At 30.0% G+C, this 25,036-nt stretch overlaps 7 protein-coding genes across 13 annotated transcripts; 4 read left to right on the top strand and 3 right to left on the bottom strand.

Moving 5' to 3' along the window:
* Window positions 1-20: 20 nt before the first annotated feature.
* On the bottom strand, window positions 21-3,729 carry LOC117237838 (histidine--tRNA ligase, cytoplasmic). Of its 6 annotated transcripts, XM_033502208.1 has the most exons (7): window positions 3,654-3,729; window positions 2,990-3,358; window positions 2,344-2,652; window positions 1,624-1,839; window positions 1,322-1,543; window positions 743-1,244; window positions 21-632 (listed from the first exon to the last, which is right to left on the bottom strand). In XM_033502208.1, the coding sequence occupies exons 2-7, from the start codon at window positions 3,083-3,085 to the stop codon at window positions 169-171; spliced, it is 1,809 nt and encodes a 602-aa protein (XP_033358099.1). In that variant the 5' UTR covers window positions 3,086-3,358; window positions 3,654-3,729; the 3' UTR covers window positions 21-168. The 6 variants fall into 6 exon arrangements, with proteins under 6 accessions (XP_033358099.1, XP_033358103.1, XP_033358101.1 ...); XM_033502212.1 differs by lacking the exon at window positions 2,344-2,652 and having other exon boundaries at window positions 3,654-3,725; XM_033502210.1 differs by lacking the exons at window positions 2,344-2,652; window positions 3,654-3,729 and adding an exon at window positions 1,976-2,123 and having other exon boundaries at window positions 2,990-3,130.
* A 5,003-nt stretch (window positions 3,730-8,732) lies between these two features.
* Window positions 8,733-10,075, top strand: LOC117237881. The gene is made up of 4 exons (XM_033502288.1): window positions 8,733-8,938; window positions 9,427-9,615; window positions 9,697-9,858; window positions 9,929-10,075. The coding sequence occupies exons 1-4, from the start codon at window positions 8,879-8,881 to the stop codon at window positions 10,028-10,030; spliced, it is 513 nt and encodes a 170-aa protein (XP_033358179.1). The 5' UTR covers window positions 8,733-8,878; the 3' UTR covers window positions 10,031-10,075.
* Window positions 10,033-11,766, top strand: LOC117237880 (polycomb protein EED-like). The gene has a single exon (XM_033502287.1). It carries the CDS (start codon window positions 10,068-10,070, stop codon window positions 11,349-11,351), a length of 1,284 nt encoding a protein of 427 aa, XP_033358178.1. The 5' UTR covers window positions 10,033-10,067; the 3' UTR covers window positions 11,352-11,766.
* A 581-nt stretch (window positions 11,767-12,347) lies between these two features.
* Window positions 12,348-13,535, bottom strand: LOC117237882 (probable prefoldin subunit 2). The gene is made up of 3 exons (XM_033502289.1): window positions 13,161-13,535; window positions 12,806-12,929; window positions 12,348-12,700 (listed from the first exon to the last, which is right to left on the bottom strand). Exons 1-3 carry the CDS (start codon window positions 13,304-13,306, stop codon window positions 12,506-12,508), a joined length of 465 nt encoding a protein of 154 aa, XP_033358180.1. The 5' UTR covers window positions 13,307-13,535; the 3' UTR covers window positions 12,348-12,505.
* Window positions 13,536-13,844: 309 nt separating this feature from the next.
* On the bottom strand, window positions 13,845-18,645 carry LOC117237849 (vang-like protein 2). The gene is made up of 4 exons (XM_033502226.1): window positions 18,097-18,645; window positions 17,420-18,011; window positions 17,194-17,352; window positions 13,845-17,111 (listed from the first exon to the last, which is right to left on the bottom strand). The coding sequence occupies exons 1-4, from the start codon at window positions 18,225-18,227 to the stop codon at window positions 16,275-16,277; spliced, it is 1,719 nt and encodes a 572-aa protein (XP_033358117.1). The 5' UTR covers window positions 18,228-18,645; the 3' UTR covers window positions 13,845-16,274.
* Window positions 18,646-18,785: 140 nt separating this feature from the next.
* On the top strand, window positions 18,786-21,391 carry LOC117237851 (SWI/SNF-related matrix-associated actin-dependent regulator of chromatin subfamily B member 1). Of its 2 annotated transcripts, none has more exons than XM_033502228.1 (6): window positions 18,786-18,903; window positions 19,373-19,836; window positions 19,999-20,126; window positions 20,201-20,513; window positions 20,873-21,049; window positions 21,138-21,391. In XM_033502228.1, the coding sequence occupies exons 2-6, from the start codon at window positions 19,385-19,387 to the stop codon at window positions 21,175-21,177; spliced, it is 1,110 nt and encodes a 369-aa protein (XP_033358119.1). In that variant the 5' UTR covers window positions 18,786-18,903; window positions 19,373-19,384; the 3' UTR covers window positions 21,178-21,391. The 2 variants fall into 2 exon arrangements, with proteins under 2 accessions (XP_033358119.1, XP_033358118.1); XM_033502227.1 differs by lacking the exon at window positions 18,786-18,903 and adding an exon at window positions 18,932-19,078.
* Window positions 21,392-22,027: 636 nt separating this feature from the next.
* Window positions 22,028-24,256, top strand: LOC117237901 (putative tricarboxylate transport protein, mitochondrial). Its single transcript, XM_033502329.1, has 4 exons — window positions 22,028-22,397; window positions 22,790-23,224; window positions 23,634-23,854; window positions 23,966-24,256. Exons 1-4 carry the CDS (start codon window positions 22,247-22,249, stop codon window positions 24,146-24,148), a joined length of 990 nt encoding a protein of 329 aa, XP_033358220.1. The 5' UTR covers window positions 22,028-22,246; the 3' UTR covers window positions 24,149-24,256.
* The last annotated feature ends 780 nt before the right edge of the window (window positions 24,257-25,036 follow it).

Here is a 25,036-nt window from a genome sequence, read left to right as displayed (position 1 = left end):
AACGCAGTTTTCTTCTTTCCTCAAGTGCCGAGTTTCAAGCAAGTTACCGTGCAATGTATCGGCAAAAAGTGACACTTGACAAAGGATTGAACAATCACTGTTTGGTATGATACTATTAGACTGTATAAATTAACGATGCTCGATGTTCGAGTAATGTATTGTATATTTCTACAACCTTTTTCTTATCTCTTCAATTAAATGTGCTCGGGGGATCGAAATTTCTGTACGCGACACAACATCTCTCAATGTAACTTCTCCCCTAGCCAATTCTCCTTCACCAATTATTATAGCCAACGGTATTCCACTTTCTTCGCAATACTGTAATTGCGCAAGCAATTTTACGTTTCTTTTGTAAGACTGTTCGGCTTTCACCCCAGCATCCCAAAGAATTGACAAAAGTTTCATTCGTTCTTCATGCAAATTCTTTTGTGCAGTCGCTACAAACACCTCAACTTCGGTGGTTCGCGTTTTCACACCTTCCTTATTTAACTTTGTCTCTAGGACATTGAAAATTCGTTCGACGCCCAACGACAAGCCAACACAGGGAATCGATTTGTGTTTGCTATCAAACATTCCAACCAAATTGTCATAACGACCACCACCTGCGACGCTACCAACGCCAACGTCGTCACCTGCAAAAGAAAATAAAATAACTCGTTTCCAGATGAAAGAACTCTTCAAGCTTTTGAATTCTATTAATACAAATTGTTTTAAAACGTTGCGAAACTCTTTAAGAATTTACCAATCAATATCGCTTCGAAGATTACGCCTGTATAATAGTCAAGTCCTCTAGCAAGGCTAAGATCAAAAGTTACTTTGTCTGTCACTTGCAGTATATTGCAGTACTTGTATAATAATTCCATAGATTCAAGGCCTTTCGTCGCCGATTCGTATTTCATTAATTCGCTGTCTTTTCTTAGCTCAGAAATTAATTCTATTCCACCGAATCGCGACACATAAATGCCAATTTTGTCAGTACTGGATTCATCCAGACCTTTTTCTTCAATTATTTCTTTTTTGACTTCTGACCACGAATTTTTATCTAGTTTATCAATAGCAGAACACACAGCACGAAATTTATTACTTGGAACACCACAGACAGCAAATATACCATCCAATAGCAATCTGTGGTTCAATCTAATTGTATAAGGTCCTACATCCAGAGATTGTAACGCCTCGGAAATAATGCGTATGCATTCTGCATCTGGTATCATAGGATCATACTGCCCGGCTATGTCGAAATCCTTTGATATGGAGAAGATCAAATATCAATCATAGGTCCATCAACAGCATTATTCTTAATATATGTTATTGGACTTACGCATTGGTAGAACTCTCTGTATCTACCCCTTGTCGTAGATGGATTGTCCCTTCGATAAACTTTTGCTATATGATACCTTTTTATCGAAGAGATTTTTCCCATGGCCAGATATCTAGCAAAGGGTACAGTTAAGTCATATCTAAGGGACAAAATTTCTCCGCCTTGATCCTTCAAGTCATAGATCAACTTTGAATCTTCTCCATATTTTCCTGTCAAAACTTCCTAAATTGGAAATAATTTTTACTTAAAATATGGAACAGAAAATCTGGTTACTCAAATCATAATGGACAATTTTTGCATACTTTCCGTTCAAATATAGGAGTATCTATTGTTTCTGCACCATGCTTTTTAAACACTGCAATTATTTTATCCAATACTGTAAGTCGTAGTGCCATTTGTTCAGGACCATAATCCCTTGTACCTTTAGGTGTTTTCAGAAGAAGCTTGGAAGGTGCCTCGCCATTTTTTTCTCCTAGTTGAGCTTTTAATTCCAATAATTTAGTAACTTCCTCTGCAATCTACACAAAATTAAAAATTAATTGATGCTTGTTTAACATGAAGATCTCAAATTAACTTTAAAGATGGGATATATTTAATACAATCTTTCTTTTTATCGTTGTTCATCACAGAAAACTGCCTATATAATTTGCGTACCTTTAGCCTCGAAAGCATCGATGCATGGTAATATTTTCGTGCAGGTAGTAAGGCATTGGTCCACATCAAACACAACATCACAAACGATCCAGTCATTTAAAAGAACCAGAATCAAAGAGAAAAGTCTGCCTCAATGTTGATTATTAAACTAGCCGAAAGAACAAATAGTACCATATAAGTAGACTAGCAAGCAAATGCTATAAATTATACGGTTTATGTAATATAGCTGATATAAACATGTACAATTAATACAGTTTCTCAAGAAGAGAAATTTCATAGGGAGACGTTAACCGATGCGTGCAAATTTTTATAAACATGCCTATATATAATTTATAGCGATTTTGTTTGCCAGAGAACAACCACCTCACCTTTCGATCAATTATGTTTCGGTCGGAAAGGCGAAGGTTGCTTATGTGATCGACCTTTCTCATCAGAGGAGTAATTGATCCTTCCGGATCGGGAAACGTGTTACGTTCAATTTGATCGAAATTTTGAATGTTTGCGAACCATCTTTTCAAATGTGGCCATTTGAAGAGCCGATCATTAACGAAGGTTACGCAGAAATCAAAGAATATTGTGTCTTTCATAGTAGGAACCCATCCACACACATAACTGACATCCGCGAAATCGTGGTTAATATTTTCTAAATGCGCTTCTAAGTTCGAAGTCGTTGAATCCTGAAGAATGGAAAATGATATACTACGGTCTCTGTCAGAGGTTAGATGCAAACGAAAGATCGAAGATGTTTTGTCATAAGATGCTGGTAAATTTATTCATGAGAACAAGTCAAAAAACGAAAAATTCGTGGACAAGACATTTGTAAAAAGACCCTAATCACAAACAATTATTACAATTACAATTATAATTGTAACTTAAATATAAACTCAAATACAATTCAAGCACATGGAGACGAAATTTACTGTTACCAGAAGGTATCGCCTGTACAGTTACATTAAAAAATTCGTGACAAAAAGGATATACAAGTCTGTAATACGTAAAAGTAATTGCTCCTACCTGGAAATTGTTGGCTTTAGCAGCTTTCAGTTTCCGTACAATTTCTCCTTGTTGTTTCACCTGCTCCAGCAACTTTTCATCGATTTCGTCAGCCATAATGCGTGATTCGGTCTTTCTCCGTTTAACTCCAATTCCAAACGCTTCATGCAACACGGCATCACTGCGCCTTCCAGCAGGTTACATCCAACGATTGTACTCAGATTTACTACGGTCTGTTCATTTGACCGACTTTACAATTCCATTCGATTCGCGTGTTTGACGCGTGTGTTCGTGAAAGGATGAACAGATTTTCTTCATCACATTCATATCCAATTTGTTTTTCGAATAGATACGAAATGGTGGACAATATTGATTCATTCGTCATTAATGCTAGAAAGACTATCCGATATATTGATAACTGATATTTTTCTTTTCTGTGATTTATCGGAATTAAAAAATGTCAGTACAAAATTGATATGGAATAGCTTTCAGAATGCGATGACAAACTTTCAACATCTTGATGAATTTTGAAACCGATAAATTTTTAAGATTATACAATATATTTTTAATAATATTGTAAATATATAAGATATATTTGTTAATAAGGGAGAAATTCTTCAATAACAAAGGAACAACATGTAAGAAACGTATGAATTAATAATTTAAACACTATAATTTCGCTTACAGCGCAGGATTAGTATTTGACGTGAATCTCACATAGAGGTTATGTGTATAACCCATATATACATACATATAGAGCTTATACTAACGAAGGGACACTAATAGTGCGTGTCGATAGGATTGACAGAGAGAGAGAGAGATATTTTTCTATCTCAAATCTCAATTGTACCCGCTGGCCACGTGACCACATACCCGTAATTATGTCATCTGACAATCCTGTTTCATTTTATTGCTTAAACTCGAATCACTAAAAGTGATTAAGTACCTCTTTGATCATTTATTAAAGTTTTTGTACAATTAAAAAAATATATAATAATAATGCTAAAATCAATAAATAGGATCCGGAACGATATGGTGTAGAACATAATTTAGTTTTTAAAATAATAAAAAAAATATAAACATAAAGCAAGTAAATAAAACAAATACATATGAATATACATAATATTCATATACATATAATACATATAAAACAAAAAATCATCTATGATCTTGAGAAAGAACACAATATTTAAGAAATATTAAAATTGCTGGGAATATTGAATTAAATACAATATGTTTCATCAAGTTTCAAAATAATCTATTTTATATTTATTCATTACGAAATAATATTAGTTGCGTCTATTTCTCGCTCTTTACAAGAAGATAACGATTACGAACACTGCGAAATCTCGAATGAGTTGGCTGTCTTAAAGAAAAAATTTTCTCTCTAGTTATATGTGCATTCGATTACAGCTGAGTATACAGTATACAGCTTAGACTTTGCATCTTATGGGATTTTGAATCACCCTCTGCGATTTACAGCGATGAGTATAGGAATTATATTCAATCCAACTAATAAAGTTGGTGAAGTCAGACGAGCGTGATGAGATTAACAGGAGTAAAAATCTGTTGTAAAGATACCGCTCTAGTCACAAGAACTATACAATGAAATAAGTTCTTGTAGCGTAAAATCACAGTGAATATATCTCGTTTGTGGTAGAACTAAATACAATAGGTCCTTGTATATTCTAGCGTCAGAAAGGAAATGAAAGTGCTCACGCCCGTAGTTCTAGTTGTTTCACAGTATAGGCACTGCACCATGCGGTCAAGTGCTGAAGTTAACTAAAGTTAGCATATACAAAAACCTATAAAGTTAGCGATCTGCCCTGTTTGGTTGCAATTTATCATATACAAGAATCTATGTATTTAAGCTTAAAGTTAGGGATTTGACCTGTTTAATTGCACACTAGCATAGACAAGAATCTTTTGAGTTCCACGCTGCAAGAACCTATTTAATTGTGCGGTTATACAGAAAAGTTCATATCTAATCATTTATCCGAGATAGACAAGTACGAGAATGACAAAATAACGCAATAATGAAACTAATTATAAATTTCCTAAGAAAGAGAAATTAATTGTTTACTATATTTTTTTAGAGAAGAAAGGAGAATATTCTGTAAACGATAATCAATCAGTGGAATGATGCGATAATTTTAATATATCTTTTATACGCAATATTGTTTTAGATTTAACATTATATTTATTTCCGTCACGATAATGTTTTTGTTATAGTAAAATGAAAATATCAATTTTTTAGCAATAAATTGGTGAGCAATGAATAATATTTCTGATAAAATGTATGTATCTCAGGTATATTTATGAAAAGGATAAAAATAAAAAACCAGTTAACTATAGGCCAAGATGTAAGGACATGGAGACGTAACGACTAATTTGTGCAACCATGTAACTAACCACGCTTTCTATCCATCTTACTTTCATTACTGACTCCACTTTATTAATTCTATGAATATTGTTTTTATTAAAATTAGGAGGATTATATTAAGCTGAACATATCACATTATATTGAAAGCAGACGACACTTCTCATATGGTATCTAGCGAAAGAATGACAAAAAATAGAAGAGGGATTGCGAAAGATGAAATAAAAATATGAAATCTTTTAACGAAAATTTTAGATAAAAAAATTGTCTTAAAAATATGGGAAATTATGTCAACATTGGTAGCGAAAATTTCACTTCAGAAGAAAATCGAAAATTTTTATGAAAATTTAATATATCTATGAATTTTTTACACAAAGATACGGCAGTCTGGGAAAACGATGACACATATAAAACAGGGATAGAAATAGTACAAAATGTCAGAATATAATAATTTATTAACAAAAAACAACGAAAATAATAAATATATTCACAAATATTAGATATACCTAATATGTATGTATGTCTCTATGTCAATAGACCGTTCTATAAAGGAAAACTATCCAATATGTTTAAGTCAAATTTTACACTTGTATTATTCAAGTATAAATTTGTGTCTTCGAGGAAATCCCAACTGCTCTTCGCCCTTCCTTTTAACTCTTGAGATTTGCACCCTTCTTTCTTGATGTCTTCTCGGGCACGGATCTTCTTCACTTTTAACGGAAGGCTCTCCTTCCAATGCTCTCCTTCCAATGCTCTCCTTCCAATGCTTCTAGAATCATTGAAGAAATTAATTCTTCAGAAACTGTAGAATTCGGAACACGATTGTTTTGTAGGATGACTTCATAGTGATCGTTTTGTTTTACTTTACGAACAAGAGAGTTTCGGCGGTCAGCAGGAAATCACATTCTCACCTTTTGCGACGAAGAGTCCTCTTCTCGGACGAAGATGTCGGGATTCATTCTCTTTTTTCTAATTCATTTTCCTCTTCCCGTACGAATATATGTATACTACTATGCATCTAACAGAAATAAAACAAGGAAAGTAAGACGTATTTTTCCCAAAAATATTCAATAATATTTATTTCTAGAATAACAGAGTACGATTATATACGAAGTTGGCGTGAAATAATTAAAATTTATTTTTTACAAGGATAAAATAACAGTGAAGCTGAGATAAATTTAGAAATCAATATATCGGCATAACATATAGGGTTATCCACTTAATTCGGAACCCGCGTTTACAAGATATTGAGAATGACAGTAGTGTAACATGTACGCTTACTACTAAAATCAAATATTGCAAGCCATCTATGAGCTGTCGATCGATCTGATCGATGCCTGTGTGAGGAGTCCTGTTGTATCTCAACTGTTTAACTTGTTCCTTATTGTTACGCTCGACATATTCACAGCAAAACGGTCCAAAATCAGGTAATAATAGTCAATTTATAGAAAGGAATCGTTAACAAATTTAATATGGTATTTAATATGGGAAAATATTTAATATGGTAAGGATGAAAATTTCTGAACTAAATAAGAAAAGGACCTTAATGTTTGTAAGAATGTAAACAATTTCATCGTAATTTGTAATAACTGTGAGAAACTTGTAAGAAAATCTGAAGTTCGAACACCTGGGTCGGCTGCCTGACTTTCGTCACCCTTGAACGTCGGAAGAGAAAGAGTGAACACTTGAGAGCGTTATAAATTAAACCCTCTCCCCCCTCCCCACCATATGGTGTCATGGACCAACGGCCCCGACGTTTTGTAACTGCGACGCCTGATTTTTCCGAGTATTCTTGATACAATCATCGATATGGACGAACGTCAAAGTAAAACCACGCGAGTTCAGCATTTCCGAATCTAGAGAACGTGCTGTGAACATGACTACCTTGAATTCGCTTCTAATATTTTTTTACAGTTTTGAATGCGGTTTTGAATAAAAATAAAGTTACGTTGCAATAACATTTCAGATAAGATATCAGATAATTCAAGCTATCAGTTGTTAAAAAAAGAAATTGAGCTATATGTAGGAATAAAAGAATTCGCTAGCTCGCTTTGAAATTTCGGGGCGCGCAGGAACATGAAGTCGTCGGGCGAAAACCTGCGTTCTCTGCTTATTGTAACGTCTTTCGTTTACGAAGAAACTTTTTCTTTCTTATTTTTTTTAACCAATTATATCGTGCTTCATGTTATTTTAATTACAAAAATATCACGGATATGTTGATGAAAGTTTCATTAAAAAATGGATCAATAATATAAAAGTTTTAATATAAAAATTTGCCACTATCTCTGTAATCAGTAGTAGATATTCAATAAAGAAACGCTATGTAATTGTTTTATTGTAAATCCTAAGATATCGTCAAAATGGTCTAAAATGCCCGTACTGTGAATATGTCTTAATTCACCTTCGTCTGCAGGCACAATTCTTTCTCAACTATTGTTGCGTTTTTTGATAATACAGGAAACATTCGATAATCGTACAAAAATCGGGACCTAAGTGTTGCAATAATGGAAATGTAGAAACCATTCTGTTTCTCGAAACTAAGGTCTTAGACGTATTAGACGTAGAAAATGACAATGAAAGTGAAAGAGAAGGAGAGACTGACAATCAAAGTGATCCACAAATATTAAAGGCCCGTCATAAGGTGAGATCTTTAACTCAAAATTCAAACTTTTTTATTTTTTCAAGATAGTTGAATTCGTCTCAACAAACACTGGCGTACATACTGAGGAAAAGGAATACGTGGTTCCATGCAACGGTGAAAAAATATTCATGCCAGTACAGTGTATGAAAAAATATATACGCCAAGTGCCGAAGATTAATGTTAAATTTAAATGGTGTATGGAAAAATATTAAAATTAACATCATTTTACTGATTCATTATCGTTTGGAACAGAATATTCTCCTTTCTTCTCTAAAAAAATATAGTAAACAATTAATTTCTCTTTCTTAGGAAATTTATAATTAGTTTCATTATTGCGTTATTTTGTCATTCTCGTACTTGTCTATCTCGTATAAAAAATTAGATATGAACTTTTCTGTACAACCGTACAATTAAATAGGTTCTTGCAGCATGGAACTCAAAAGATTCTTGTCTATGCTAGTGTGTAACTAAACAGATCAAATCCCTAACTTTAAGCTTAAATACATAGATTCTTGTATATGATAAATTGCAACCAAACAGAGCAGATCGCTAACTTTATAGGTTTTTGTATATGCTAACTTTAGTTAACCTCAGCTCTTCGCCATATGGTGCAGCACTAGTCCGGGAACAACCAAATTTATTAGTGTGAACACTTTTATTTCCTCTCTGGCAGTAATAAAGTTAGTGGAGTAATAGAGTTAGTGTACAAATGGGAGTGGAGGGACAAATTCATATCACGTGACACAAGCGACATTTAAGTTGTTGAATGGTAGTAGAGGTAATATGACGTCATGTATTTCTCGAGAGTCGAAAGGGAAAGGAATTTGAGGAGAGAATTCTCCTGGCAACAGTGGCGGCAAGCGGTAAGACAGTTGGCAAAGATGGAAACATGGCGGGGGTACTCACTAATTGTGGTGTATCCCGAAATGATTGTCTAGTTTCTCTTTTGGTGCGTTTGTAATTTTTAAATGTAATTATTACATGTTTATTTTATTTTATAGAATTTTCCTAGAAGTTCTTTCAAATAATACATAACTATTATAATAGCTAAAAGAATAAAATATAAATATTATTTTATTGTAATTTCTTGTTATTTAAGATATTTTTTTATTTATTAAAAGAGTTTTTACTTTATATTTGTACATTTAAGCAGGAAAGAATATTTGAAAGAATTCAATTAATTTGCGTTTGTTTTCTACAAATATTTCATGTTGTATTTATTTATGATATTTATGTAATATTATTAATAAGATATATCAACAAATACAATATCTTGGTATTTTTATTAAGTAATGTAATAATTTCTTACTACTTTTTATACACATTTCTGTCATCTTTTTGAAAAATAGTAAATATTTAGTTTAGTGAGGTTATGTTGAGTTCTAAAAAATGTTTGTTGATATGAAATAATATTTATAATGTAAAGGATAATTATAGGTTGTAGGGCCAGCAGAATTATGTCACAAAGTTTCTGAAGGATTACATGAAAGTGCAAAAGAAAGGAAGTGGCGTATTGTCGTACATCAGTGTGAACTTGTTGCTAAAATCATAGAATCGAGCTTAAGTCTTGGTATAGATTTCATTATTTTTGTTTTTGATTGGAGAACTACACAATCTTTATCCGAAGTAAGTAGATATAAGTATATATGTCTAACAATTATAGTCTTTATGATATAATATTAATATCGAAGAAAATTATTTCTCAAGGTAGAAACAAATATAAGTCTCATAGATGAACATTATATAATTTCTGGAGCTGTATGCCTTGTAAATTGTAGAGGAATTTCAAATATTATGGGATTAACTTCCCACAAATCAGCAAAAATACGAGAGAAATACAATATTCGATTTTTATCTGCTAATGTTTTTGTAAGTTGTATATGTATATATCTCCTTTTGTAATTTATAATTATTCTATTAATTTTTATATTCCTCTTAGAAACCACAAATTTGTGTTCAATTAAGTAATAGAATACTGAATTTAGTGGAAGCTATATTGGGCATAACAAGTGGAATTCCTACTACTGGTCTACTGATATAAAATTTTATAAACCTGTTCTTATATTATTAATATTAAAATGAAGAAAACAAATAGTAAAAATCAAGCATATGCTTCTAGTCAAGAAGACAGTGAAAATGATAGTGATGAAACTGAATGTAGTATTGGCAGCAATTCAACTGCTGGTACCCATCGCAGTGATACACCTACCCGCAGTGCTCGTTATAGAAGAAAAGGTCGGCGTAGAAGTAAAACAGCAAAATATAAACCATGTACAGACAAGCCCCTTTACAAATATTGCTGCAGTGTTAAAGAAGATCATGGACAGCCATTGTTTGGAGTACAGTTTAATCATCATTTAAAAGAAGGTGAACCATTAATATTTGCTTCAGTAGGAAGCAATCGAGTAAGCATTTATGAATGTCCAGAAGGAGGAAATATCAGATTACGTCAGTGTTATGCAGATCCTGATCCAGAAGAAAATTTTTACACTTGTACTTGGACTTATGATGATTCTGGGAAACCTTTATTAGCAGTTGCTGGATCACGTGGTGTTGTAAGAGTTATTAGTCCTGTAACTATGACTTGCATCAAACATTATATTGGACATGGTCATGCAATAAATGAATTAAAAATTCATCCTAGAGATCCAAACATATTGCTTTCAGCATCAAAAGATCATGCTCTTAGATTATGGAATATAAAAACTGATGTATGTATAGCAATATTTGGTGGTGTTGAAGGTCATAGAGATGAAGTCTTAAGTGCTGACTTTGATATGAAAGGAGAACGTATTATTTCATGTGGCATGGATCATGCTCTGAAACTATGGTCATTGGATAAGGCAGATATGCAAGAAGCAATAAAGCAGTCTTACTATTGTAACCCTAGTCGTAATGGAAGACCTTTTGATTCGATACTTCAACACTTTCCAGATTTTACTACACGGGATGTTCATCGTAACTATGTTGATTGTGTTAAATGGTATGGTGACTTCATTTTAAGTAAATCTTGTGAAAATTGTATTGTTTGTTGGAAACCAGGACGCCTTGAAGATTCTCAATTACGCAGTGGAGAAACAAGCGCTACAGTTTTACATAGGTTTGAGTTTAAGGAATGTGATATATGGTTTATACGATTTTCAATGGATTTTTGCCAGCGTACAATAGCTTTAGGAAATCAAGTGGGTAGAACATATGTGTGGGACTTAGAAGTTGATGAACCTGGTCAAGCACGCTGTTATTCACTGCAGCATCCGCGATGTACTGCACCTATACGTCAAACAAGTTTAAGTAGAGATGGTTCAGTTTTGTTATGTGTTTGTGATGATGCTACTGTATGGAGATGGAATCGTGAACATTAATATCTCCATAATACATACAATGGTGCCTTTTTATATTTACATAACATACTGTATTAGATGCTTATTACTGCCTTTATAATTACTATAAATAGTAAATTGTAAATTTGTAACAGCGTATATTTATAAAGTAATTATAATAATTTCTCTATTCATAAGTAATTTATGAAAAATTAAAATTTAGATATTTATATATTTTATTACTAATGATAATATCCTCTTTATAAAAAAAATGTGGAGCTAGTTTTTTATACACAGAACTGTATCAAAAGGAATTTGAAGAATTACATTATGTTGTATTCATAGCAATTTTAGAAAGCTTTATATACCTCTATATGGCTCTAATTCTTCATAGATAATATTTTGCGCACTAGTATAATTATTTCACAAAATAAAGTTATTTTGTACAAATATTTAACTATTCCATTTTATAATTAAACTTTAATCTAAACCTACTTGTAACAATATTTCACTTGTGATAAAAAATTAATGCATTTTTTTATAAATAGTAAACAACAAAACATTTGATTAATAACAAATGACAATAATACAAAATCAAATATTTAAAAAACTTTCTCAAAATTAAGATAAATTCTAATTCTTTTTTATGATTAAAATAATTTCGTTTATAAACATAGAAATGAAGAATCTGACACAACCTCGATTCTCTTATATTTTTCGATATCCCACGACTAAATTTGGAATTTAAGCACAAGCAGATGATCCCAAAAGTTTCAAGAATCCGAACAATACAAATGTATTAAAATCTCATTCGATTTCGTCTAAATTTTTCCGACCCTGGAAACTTAGATTTCTCGTATAACTGCAACCCGTGATACAATCCTTGTATTTTAAAATTTTTACTATAAATTTTAAATTTGCTTCAATTTACTATTCTTCAGTGACTGATTTATACATTGATTTGATAATAATCCTATAATTGAATTGTAATAACTGATGGCTATAGAAGACCAAAGCAATTATTTGAAGTTATATACTTTTTATCGATAAAGAAAAATCAAAAAATACATAATCATTAGAAAATTGAATATTTATATACTTCAAATACAATATTATCTTTGAAGATGTAATAAATAAGTGCCAAAATGTGATTTATATGTAAGCAGGAAATGTATTGTAAATAGAAAATTTTGATTTTATGAATAATTGCTTAATAGTGAATTAACAACTACAGCACTTCTTTTTGCTTCTTTGGAATCTTTGTCTTCACCTTGTCGTTGTTGCATATCCTGTTGTCCTCTAATTCTAATGTTGTGCTTCTCTTTGAATTCATTTATTTCGAGTCCTTTTTTTGTTAACTGATCATTTAGGGCATCTATGACTTTAATTAACTACAAATTTTCAATGTTGTATTGTATTTTTAATTGTATAAAAATAAAAAATTATACATGCAAATTATTTTAACTAACAATGAAAAAAAATAGAACAACTCTAACCTGTTCTTTATTTGTTACCAATGCAGGCATTACATCCTCTACAGTACGTTCACATAAAACTCCTCCAGTCATTCGATAACATTTTCTTTTCGGGTCTATATTTTTCAATGTATCAATTACGATCCTAAAAAATATCATTTAAGCAATAAAATTTAAGCAATAAAATGATAATGTATGCTATCTGAAAGAAGATACATTATAAATAAATTTATAACATTGTTTCATTATAGAACTTTCATTAAAATTTCGTGGCATGAAAGTTTATGTCAAGTTATTTTTGCTACCTGTTCAAAATATTTAAAATATATTTATAGTAAGCAATAAAAATAAAGGATATAGGTTAGGAAACACATACTTGTGTTCATTTAGTTCCATCTCCATTTCTGATAATTTATTGGCCATTGCCCTTTGTTCATTGCGAAGCATTTGAAATTCAGATAATATTTCTGTGGTAGACTTCGTACCTTTTGAAGACTTTCCTGATTTTTTATCGCTAGCCATATTAGGAGCTCTATATTACTTCTTCATCCGTGAGATTCAGCACTTCAGCATGGATTCAGCGATGCTTTTGGCGCGTGACGTTTCTTAGTTAAGATCGATTTATACATAAATATATCGATTAAATTTTTAAATTCGATACATTTGTAACAAAGTAATGTCAGAGGAAATGTTTATTACATTACTTTAAGTATATTCAAATTTTATATTGTACAAAAATAAATAAGTAATTAAAAATTCAATCTTGCTATAATAAAGAAAATTGGGTTTTAATAAAAATGTTAACTTTTATCATATACATTATTTTATTCGAAACTATAAGAAATATTATACATAAAGTATAGGAAATGAAGATTTTATTTATATTACGTATATATTTCATGTATTAGTTTAAACATATATTTTGCACATGAATTTTTTTGGATTAAATAGTTTAAAATTTATAAACAAAAATTAAGGTAATAATCAAATCTCTTTATTATCTTTTTTTACATTCTATGAGATGAAATTTCATTTTGTGCGTTGTTTTTTTGCTACAAAATGTAGCAAAACTCTATAAAAGTAAATTATCCACATATTGCATTCTATGCAGAAAGAGAGAAGAGCAATATATCATATCTAAAATGAATAATATTTATACATAGAAAGTATATTTTGCTCACCAATTAATACATTCAAGCTCACAACATAAATAAAAAATCTCAGATAAAGCTACTCACATCATCATATATTTGTCAAAATGTTGCATTAGAAGAATTGTTATGTCTCTAGACATAAATATCCTTAACTTACTTAAATAATACGATTAATCTTAAATAATACAATTTATGAGCAGTGGCAAGTGACATACATTTCTTTTTGTTATTAAATGATATGTTATAAATAATTTTTTAAGCATATATAAATTTACTCATCATATCCCATACATTCATCATATCAAATTATTTTATTCTTTACTACCTAATTTAGATATTAAACAGGAATGCAAAGAAAATGAGTATTATAACATTAAATCTTCTTTTGTATAACAAGTTTCATTATTATATTAATCACTTCATTATACATTCATGAGATGTATATACTTTATATACATATGTTAACGTGAATGTAAAGTATTACACATATTATTTACTGTACATGTATTCTAATAGCAAGCATAGTCTCAAACAAAATATAATATTATCAGCCTTCCAAAATGAAATATAGAATAATAACAGTTTAATGTAGAAGTTATGTAAAAGATATACAAAAAATGTTAAAATTAATACATTCAATATTATTATATATAAACGATGTAAATAATGTAGGAATATAGTATTCAACAATACAGTATAGTTATATGAGGAAGTTAATATTTGATCATAGCAATGAAATATTAAAGTTATGTATTAAAATAATGAAATAAGTTTAAGCAGACATTTTGCAACATATCTTCAGTATTTAATGAAAAATTATACGATATTTAAATTATATAAATATCTTATAATTCATAATAATTTCATTTGATTGCATGTCTTTCACAAAATATAAAATTATAAATTTCTAAAAATGTTTTGTTCTGAAGTCTTATTTGATTATCACAACTGCAATCTTTTTTATATTTGAGAATTTAAAATAACACTCTTTAAATTGATAATAATAAATTCAAATAAACTAAAAATGACCACATTCTTAAATTTATAAAATTTTACTGTAATATATTCTATATTGTAAATGTATATATATAGAACATATCATAAGAAAAACTTAATTTACTTTAAGTCATGGAAGATATTATACCTTTGAAGTAATAGATACATATGTCATCTTACATATTATAAATGTATTTGTATGAACTGAACAGCACATTATACAAATATATTGCGTGCAGGAATGTATTTCTTTTTCCCCAGAGTGTCTCATTTTAAACACTTCTCTTATCTATTGCAAAAGTTGTTGTAATAAATTTCAATAAATAAAAATTTTCATATAACGAAAATTTATGAATGTTAAATATGCAATAAATAATGTATTAATTATAATACATTTTATAATACTTTTACATTAAAGTAATTCTGTAAAGTTCCTTAAGAAAGAAAATTTACTCAGGGGGATATATATTCAAGATTTAGTTTTCCAATTACATGTATACTTACTGAAAAATAATTAAGAGGTTTTAATTACTGATATAAAACTACCCAAAAATATAGTAAGTTTATTTTACTAATATATAAGTAATAATATGTAAAATAATGAAATAAATAAATATAGATGTGTTCACATCATAAAAATATGAATTTCTCTTATCTACAATTATAAATGGAAAAGTTATATTGTCCTTTTATTTTGCTATTATCTGCACTAAAGAAGATATGTAAACGTTATTGAGATGAACACTTTCTGTGATTCTGCATAAAAAACTATTTTATCATTTCCAAAACTTCATTCCCTTAAAAAAGCTATCTTTAAGTGTACTATCTTCTTGCATGATTCAATATCAATTTTTTTCTATAATTGTATTTAATTTCCAGTACTTAAATATGTATTATTGTAATTTTCTTCACTTATATACAGTAAAAAATTTCGCAATTTTATCTGTTTGAGTCCCAGAGGTCTCTGAAAAAACAGGATCGAAAAATCCCGAACAGTGCGATAGCGCCTGTCTTAATCGATTACGAAGAGAAACAAGCGGCGCATTAGTGCCCGTTATGTTTCTTATTTTTATGAAATACATTTATATTATATATGCGTATTATTAGTTTATAAATATTTCAAGTTTTGTTCAATAAAAATTACTGAGAAGATAACAATGAAATACAAAATACCGTCAGTCGTCTGTAGCATTCAAATGTACTGGGACTTTTCAACACAAAATCTAAATATCGCGCTGCTTGGGACTCAAACGGTTAATAAGTTTTGTTTCCATTACAAATATCAGCATTTCAATGTAAATTATCTTAAAACGAAAAAAGCTATTGGTTTTATAATGTTACTAAACCGATGTTTCGGAATTTAATCTTAGTAAGAATTTATTAGATTTAGGATGTGCGAGCTGTTCTGTAAGATGAAAATGAGGTAAATGATATACTGTACATAACAGAGCTACTTCACCTTGTCGTAACTGAAACTCGCAACCATTTGCGAGAGGTCGTGAAGGTAATTCTCCTTCACAGACTAAAGCCCAATGATGCGATCTTTTCTGTCGTTCTTTTTCGTTTGAAAGAACAGGGCTGGTTACGAAAAAGGGTTCTAAAAATGCGCGCGGTGCTGCATCTTGAGCCAAACATCGTGCAAGTCGATTTAAAATAGACTCAACAGAATGACGCGGTTGTTGCCGCGTAACTCTTAAATATTTCTGCAAAGCTCTTGCCATAGATGGAAATACTGCTTGTGCAGCTTCCATGGGATCCATAGGACCAGGATTTGGAGTAGACTCAACTTCTGAATGCAAACGTTTTATATGTGCAAATGCTTCTTCAGCGGCAGTGATTAATCTTGCTCTACGTTTTCGTACTCTACGTTCATAATCATGTTCCTCATAAAAACGTTCATTGTGACTGGAATCTCTACGACGAGTTTGAGTTGTTATGACTGCTCTATCACCACTACCTCCTCGTGACTGAACACTGCCAGTTACTCCACCATCAACCTCATAAAACTTGAAGCTTGACTGTTTTCTACCAGATTTTGATACTGGGAGTCTTTCTAGATATGGATTATAAATAGGAAATTCTGTATAATATCTTTCTAATACCCATACTGCTGCTCGCTGTATTGACAATTGTCCTATTGCATAAGATCGGGATTCACCATCTGGTGATCTTACAATCTTAAATATCAACATTATTATAAATACAATTTACTAAGAATAAATATAAAGAAGTAATTACACAAGAATGAAGTGCACTTACTTTAAGATAAAAGATAGGCTGTTGATGGCGAATTTCAATTAGCAATATAGCAATATAATGTATGAATAGTAGAGTATCTGCAAGAGTACCTGCATAATTTACTAAATTTTTATATTCTGTTATTTCACCATTAGCAGCAGTCTTAGCACTCTCAGTAACCTATAATTTATAATGATATAAAAATACTGTAGTTGAGAAGATCTTGTAAGTTAATAAAATTATGTACCTGAACAACATAAAATAACCAGTAAGTACAAATGCATAATGTAGTAAGAAGCAACACTCCCGCTCGGAATAAGAATATGCGTGGCATAGTAGCATTTTTTGAGCGTAAAAACACAGCCCAACTCCCAATACCTAATAGCACCAATTTAAAGGCTAAACCTAGTAATTGGCCTTTACATTCAGCATTACAAGATAATAATTGAAGCTTTTGTTGCATAGTTAAAACAGTTGTAGAATCAGGAAAAAATCCTAACTTAGGCAATATAACCATTGTTATAGGACTAAGAAAAGCACTTAATCCAAGCATCATTGCTATAACCGGCCCCATAAATCGATTACAGGAACTAAATGATCCATCATTCTCATTTGGCCAATGGCTCACATCTTCAGTTGATTCTGATCTATCAGAAGTATTTCCAGTGACAGCTGTAGTATTTTCACCCCAGTTTTCATCTTGAGGTAAAATTTGTACTTCTATAACTTCTTGACCCAAATTATCAACACTATCTCCTCTCACATTAACAGTTGTTTGAAAAGGTGCCATTTCTGTGGAATCTAAATTGTGTCTTTCTTTCTTTTGACTACGACTTGTCCTTTAAAAAAATGTTTATGTTAACAAAAAGGTCATAAAAAGAAGCCTTCAGCTAAGTTATATTTTCTTTTGATTAACTAAAGTACCTGGTACTTCTATGTGAATGTTGCCTGTGATGAGATTTAGAACTATGAGTACGATGATGTTTTTGAGAAGTTCTGCTATGATGGCTATGGCTATGCTCGCTAGCCCCCGATTTTACGCTCTCCGTCTCCATTCCCCGGCAAAGGCTACCGCCCTGCTGTTACCCCATAAGAGCATACCCTCTTCCACTCGTGACGGAACACCAAGCACATGTACTTACGTAAATGTATCAAACGTAAAATTGAAATTTTATCGAATTATAAAATGGTATGATATGAACAACGAAGCATTTTTCAAGCTTGAAATTTTTTGCTGCTTTGACATTTTAAAACAAAGAATACATTTCTTTTACATATGATATTAGTTCCATTAAAAATTATTATAATAAAGCTACTTATTTAGTGCAGGATTCTGTTAAAGTACTAAAAAACAGACGCCGACACGCCTAACGTTTATTATTCTGACCCCCTCTAACTTGTCTTGTTACCACATTCCGGAATAATTGTTAGGGAAAAAACAGCATGAGTTCCTAGGGATGTTATATAAAGAAATAAACAGTATTAAATTTTTATGAAAGTAATATATATAATGTAAAAATTTTAAATTTAGTCGCTTTATCACTAATTATAAGTTGCTTTATAATCATATTGATAATATTGATATACCATTGAGAACATGTCAAAAATGTTGGTGCCAATGCTGCTTCAATAAAACGTAGCTTTAGGCTTCTGATCTTATTATCATACCTAATGAACACAAAATACGTAACAATTGACGAAATTATTTGAACGGTTGATTCTTTTTTCAAGGTAGGCTTTTTTGTACATATGATCTTACATATATAAGTTTTAGTAAAATACTGTTCACTGAAAAAAACTAGTATATTATGGATCACCAATCATAAAGAAAACTTTTTATACTAAATTTGCGATAATGCTAACAAAACCGTGACAGATGAAAAGTGTTAAATAACCAGCTAAACAGGTAGGTACACGAAATAAACAATAATATAAAACAATATTATTTTATATATTGTTGAAACTATTCTATTATGAATTATACTTATGCATTAATAGCTTTAAAAAATCTTGAAGAATATTGGTATTTTATGTAAATATTTGATTAACTTTTTTTTTAATTACTGGTATATTTTACATTATAAAAATAATTGCATGCAATCCATTGAAATGATTAAGGATAATTATTACATTACATTAATATAACTAGTTGTTGATTTTTGGTTTTTATGTATATATATATATATATGTATGATTATAGAAAAGTATAAACATGGCATTACGTACATATGGTGATAAACCAATAAGTTTCCAAGTAGAGGAAAATGGAGAATATTATTGTATTGGTTCAGAAGTGGGCAATTATCTGCGCCTATTTCGAGGATCATTATACAAACGTTACCCTGGAATGTTCAGGAGATCCATTACAAATGATGAACGTAAAAAATTAGTAGAGCTTGGCTTAAGTCAACATGTACTTGCATCTAGTGTATCTCTCTTAAGAGCTAGTGAAGTAGAAGATATTATCGAGGGTAATGATGATAAGTATAAAGCTGTATCAGTACATTCAACAGAACCTCCAGCTCCTAGGGAAGGAAAATCAAAAAAATCGATGCCTTGGGTGCCTAGTTTACCAAATAGTTCACACTTGGATGCTGTACCTCAAGCTACACCAATTAATCGTAACAGAGTACATAATAAAAAAGTCAGAACATTTCCTTTATGGTAAATACTTAATCTCTTCCATATTTATATGAAAACAGATACTTAACAGATGATTTTTATTCTTTAAAAGGTGATTTATACATGGTATTATTCAACATAGAACATTGTTAATACTATAATAAATTTTGAATAACATTTATTATGTTTGTTGTATTTTTCTAGTTTTGATGACACAGATCCATCAGCAAACTTAGAAAATGCAGCACAGCAAGAAATGTTAGTTCCAATTCGATTAGATATGGAAATTGAAGGACAAAAATTGAGAGATACTTTCACGTGGAATAAAAATGGTATGGTTTTTTGTGTACCAATTATATATTATATAATCATATGTTATCACAATAAAACACTAATTTTTTTTTAGAAAGTCTCATAACTCCTGAACAATTTGCTGAAGTATTATGTGATGATTTAGATTTAAATCCACTAACCTTTGTACCAGCCATTGCACAAGCTATAAGACAACAAATAGAGGCTTTTCCACAAGAAACAATTTTAGAAGATCAGTGTGATCAACGAGTTATAATTAAGTTAAACATACATGTAGGAAATACATCTTTAGTAGATCAAGTAGAATGGGATATGTCTGAAAAAGAAAATAATCCTGAGAAGTTTGCAATGAAACTGTGTGCTGAATTAGGACTTGGTGGAGAATTTGTTACTGCTATTGCTTACAGGTAAGTACAGTTTTGCCTTAAAATGAACAACTCGTTATTCCCTCTTCTTTATTTGAACTCACCAGGATGAGAATATGCACTATACTTTCTCACTCTGGTATTAGTGATTTTGGCGTATTATATCCTACTTGGTCAATCACTTTTTAATTTGTCGCAATTTTGAGCTTTCCGCTCGTTCTATGTCTTTTTTGTCCCATTGGAAAACAAAGTCAAACTGAATAGTATACCCGACTCGTAATAAGCATCTGAGTGGCCTCAAGCACTTTGCTTATTTCTAGGAAAGCTATATGAATAATCTGAATATTTTATAAAATATTTTAATAAAATTTATTAGTATATCTTAATCAAATTTACTTTAGTGTACGAGGACAATTATCATGGCACCAAAGGACCTATGCATTTTCTGAAGCACCTCTACCTACTGTAGAAGTACCTTTTAGACCACCTTCAGAAGCTGATCAATGGGCTCCATTTTTGGAAACATTAACAGATGCAGAAATGGAAAAGAAAATACGCGATCAAGATAGAAATACGCGGTAAAAACTATTACATTATATAATTCAACAACTATAATATGCATAAAATAAATATGTAATTACACTATTTTTATACTTTTTGTTCCAGGCGTATGAGACGTTTAGCAAACACTACACCTGGATGGTAATGCATGTAAATTATAACGATAAAAAATTACGGCGTTATACTTGTAGATTTATTCTGAAAATATCCATTTTTAGAGATTTTCAAACTTTAAATATAATAAATAAACCCTTATATCAAAATTTAAATAGAGAATGAAATACATTTTAATAAAAATTTACACATTTACCAATATCACAATATAGCTAATTAATATAAAACTTTATTATCAAAAAGTATTTCTATCTTCTTATAATCACTCCCTCTTTGCATGTTCTTACTTACATGTCGTGATTGATGTTACATAACCAAAGAAATAGAAAAAAGGTCTTGATAATCAACTTAATTTTAACTGTTTATGAAATATATGTCATGTGATCATGTAATGAAACACTCATAATATTGATAAGTAATTTTTAATCTCTTCTATTTACTATAATCCAGACTTTCATGTTTTAAATATGTTTTACAGTAATGAAACAATCAAAAGTATATGGCTAAATAACATTCGTCTTATCTACTTAATTAGTCATTCGTTTTATTCTGAATTTTGAATACTCAATTTTGGTTATCTTCATAATTATTTATTTTAATATCAACATGATAGATAGAAGAATATTAAGTAAAATTTCTAACTTATTGAAAAAATATGCTATTTAAATCATAAAGTTTTACTTATAATTTTGTTATACTTATAAATTACGTACAATTAGCAATATAAATAAAAATATAATATTTATAGATAAAAATTAATGCAATAGAATTTGGATTAAAGTAGCTTATAATCCTTTATAAATTTGAATTGCAGTTTATAAAAAAAGCTAAGCTTGACTGATTAATAGACAGACATGTATTGGAAAAATGTATTACTGATATAAAAAATTTCGGTCACTCCGCTCATAATCGCCTGTTCAATTATCATTACGTATCCAGATCCAGTATCGAGTATAGGACTGTCAATCTATAAAGTGTGAGTAAGAGAAGTTGATTGAGGAAGGGGAATACGCACTGAAATGTACGGATATTAATCGACTCAGTTCACATTTGATGCTTAACGGGGCAAGAGTATTGGCAGGCGAAAACAAATTCCAAACATGGATATCAGTTCATTGATATACAAATCATCGCAACAAACAAGTACAATTTCAACATTCCATAATAATCCTTTTCCTCGTAGACCTTGGATTACTGATACTGGAGCTGCAGCGGCTGTCAGTCATAGCGGTATCAAAGGAATTGTGGCTGGTAAAATACATTTTTTTTTTATTATATCATTTCTTGTATTAATGATTTCATTTTTAATATGTGTTCAGTGCTTTTTATTATTTATCGGAATAGTCCTATAGAAAACAAACACATTAGTTGAAAGTGAGAGAGAAGTGTAAGTAACTAGAAGAGCGACAAAGATAGATAAACTGAGTCAGCGCATTCGACACATGATAGATTCAAAGATCGAGAAATATTTAACCTTCGAAATATGCGCTAGTACAAAAATTTTTGTTTTAAAGATTATAAATGAAATTGTTTATATATTTTTCTTTTAAATATATATCAATGGATTCATTAAGTACTTCTTTACCAATTTTTATCAATCTTTTAAATAATAAAATATTAATGAAATTATGGATATATTTTAGGAGGTATTACCGGCGGTATAGAAATATGTATCACTTATCCAACTGAATATGTAAAAACACAGCTACAACTTGATGGGAAAGCTGGATCTGGTAAACAATATTCAGGAATATTGGATTGTGTGAAAAAAACCATAAAAAATCGTGGATTCTTTGGTCTATACAGGGGTCTTTCAGTATTACTTTATGGTTCAATACCAAAGTCAGCTGTACGCTTTGGTTCCTTTGAAAAAATGAAAGAATTGTTAGCAGATTCAAATGGAAAACTTACTGCACAGAATAGTCTTATAGCAGGACTATGTGCAGGTGCATCTGAAGCTATTTTTGCAGTTACTCCTATGGAGACAATTAAAGTAAAATTCATAAATGATCAAAGATCTGCTAATCCAAAATACAAAGGATTCTTTCATGGAGTAAGGATGATTATCAAGGAATATGGTAAATAGAATATTAATATATATTATTTTATAGAGTTCAAGTCAATAAATATAATTTTTTGATCCATACATTTACAATCTAATTTAAGTATGATTTTAAAAAGAACTAAAAGCTTAGTTATCGCTTAATTAAATGCTTAGTAATGCTCTGAAAACAAGTAAATTCCCCTTGAACCATATGTGCAACAAGTCCAATCAAGAGCTATGTAAAGAGGTCAAATTATATTAGTTATGTGCTTCTCAATTTGCATATATGATAGTAAAGTAATGTCATATATGTCACAATAAGTTTATTGTGACATTCAATTATATACTACTAAACATTTGTTATTACATTATACAGTCTGTATAAGTTATAAGTGTCATATTAATATTAGTACAAATAAAAAATATAACTTTTTACTTGCTAGGATTCAGAGGCATATATCAAGGACTAACACCTACAATTTTAAAGCAAGGATCAAACCAAGCAATTAGATTTTGTACCATGGAAACATTAAAAGATTGGTATAAAGGTGGAAATAAAGATGTAGTTATACCAAAAGTAGTTATTGGATTTTTTGGTGCATGTGCTGGGGCATTATCTGTTTTTGGAAATACTCCAATTGATGTTGTAAAAACTAGAATGCAGGTAAATTTTTCTTTTATAATCATTAAGTTATATATATATTATATATTATTTATATGTAATTATATATATATATTTTTAATATACTTCACTAAATGTGTATCATACTTTCAGGGTCTAGAAGCTTCAAAATATAAGAATAGTATAGATTGTGTGAAACAAATATGGATCAATGAAGGTCCAATGGCATTTTATAAAGGAACTATCCCAAGATTAAGTAGAGTATGTTTAGATGTTGGCATAACATTTATGATTTATGATTCCTTCAAAGAATTTTTTGATCGGCTTTGGCCTTGAAAGTTATTAATTTTGCAACTGTATATTCTAAAATGTCAGTGCAAATGTAGCTTTCATAATTTCATCATTATTTATGTAATATATCTATAATCATACATGTTAAAAAATGCCTTTATTTCAAATATGATACATACCAAAGTATTCTGTTATAACGGGCATTTTAATGAATGAAAATGAAAGGAAACAAAGTCATATCAAAAAGTTTCAATTTTTCAAAGTGTCGGTATTGAAAGCTGCAGTTGTATAGAGCACAAATTCCACTATATATATTTTTTTACATAAATTTTTATTTAACATGAAATTATATGTATGGAAAGCAAATGGTAATGTAAATTTATTCATATAATTATTTCAATTTTGTTTATCAGTTTATAAATTTTATTTAAAATATTGTTAAATATTTAACATTCCTATAGATTTGAGTCATCGAATGAATGTTTATATTGTGAAAGTGATTTGTACATGGTATGCATAAGTTATGTAGACATATATATATATACACACATATATACATATATATTTCTAAGGAATATTGTACAGTTTCAGTACAAAAATATACAGAATGTTAATTAAAATAATGAGAATAATAAAAAATGTTTATTACTTGAGCGAAGGGAAATAGATTGACTTTTTAATTAAGTTTTTTTAATATAGTTACATTCAAATAAGATTAGAGTAGGTAGGAGGTACAAAAAGGTATTAATCAGAAATATTTTTATTTATGTGCACATTACATTCCATTAAATGTAATTATCTTCGCTCAGATATTGTAATATATTTTAACATTAATTGAACAAAATTTAACTATAATGGCTGTGACATTCAAATGGAGATAAACATGTAGAAGTTCCTTCAAAATAGAGACCTTGTAATCTCATAACAACTGCA

This window comes from Bombus vosnesenskii, unplaced genomic scaffold, assembly GCF_011952255.1.
Source record: "Bombus vosnesenskii isolate JDL3184/JDL3185 unplaced genomic scaffold, Bvos_JDL3184-5_v1.1 scf7180000013403, whole genome shotgun sequence".
NCBI lineage: Eukaryota > Metazoa > Arthropoda > Insecta > Hymenoptera > Apidae > Bombus > Bombus vosnesenskii.
This window is presented reverse-complemented; position numbering and strand designations above follow the sequence as displayed.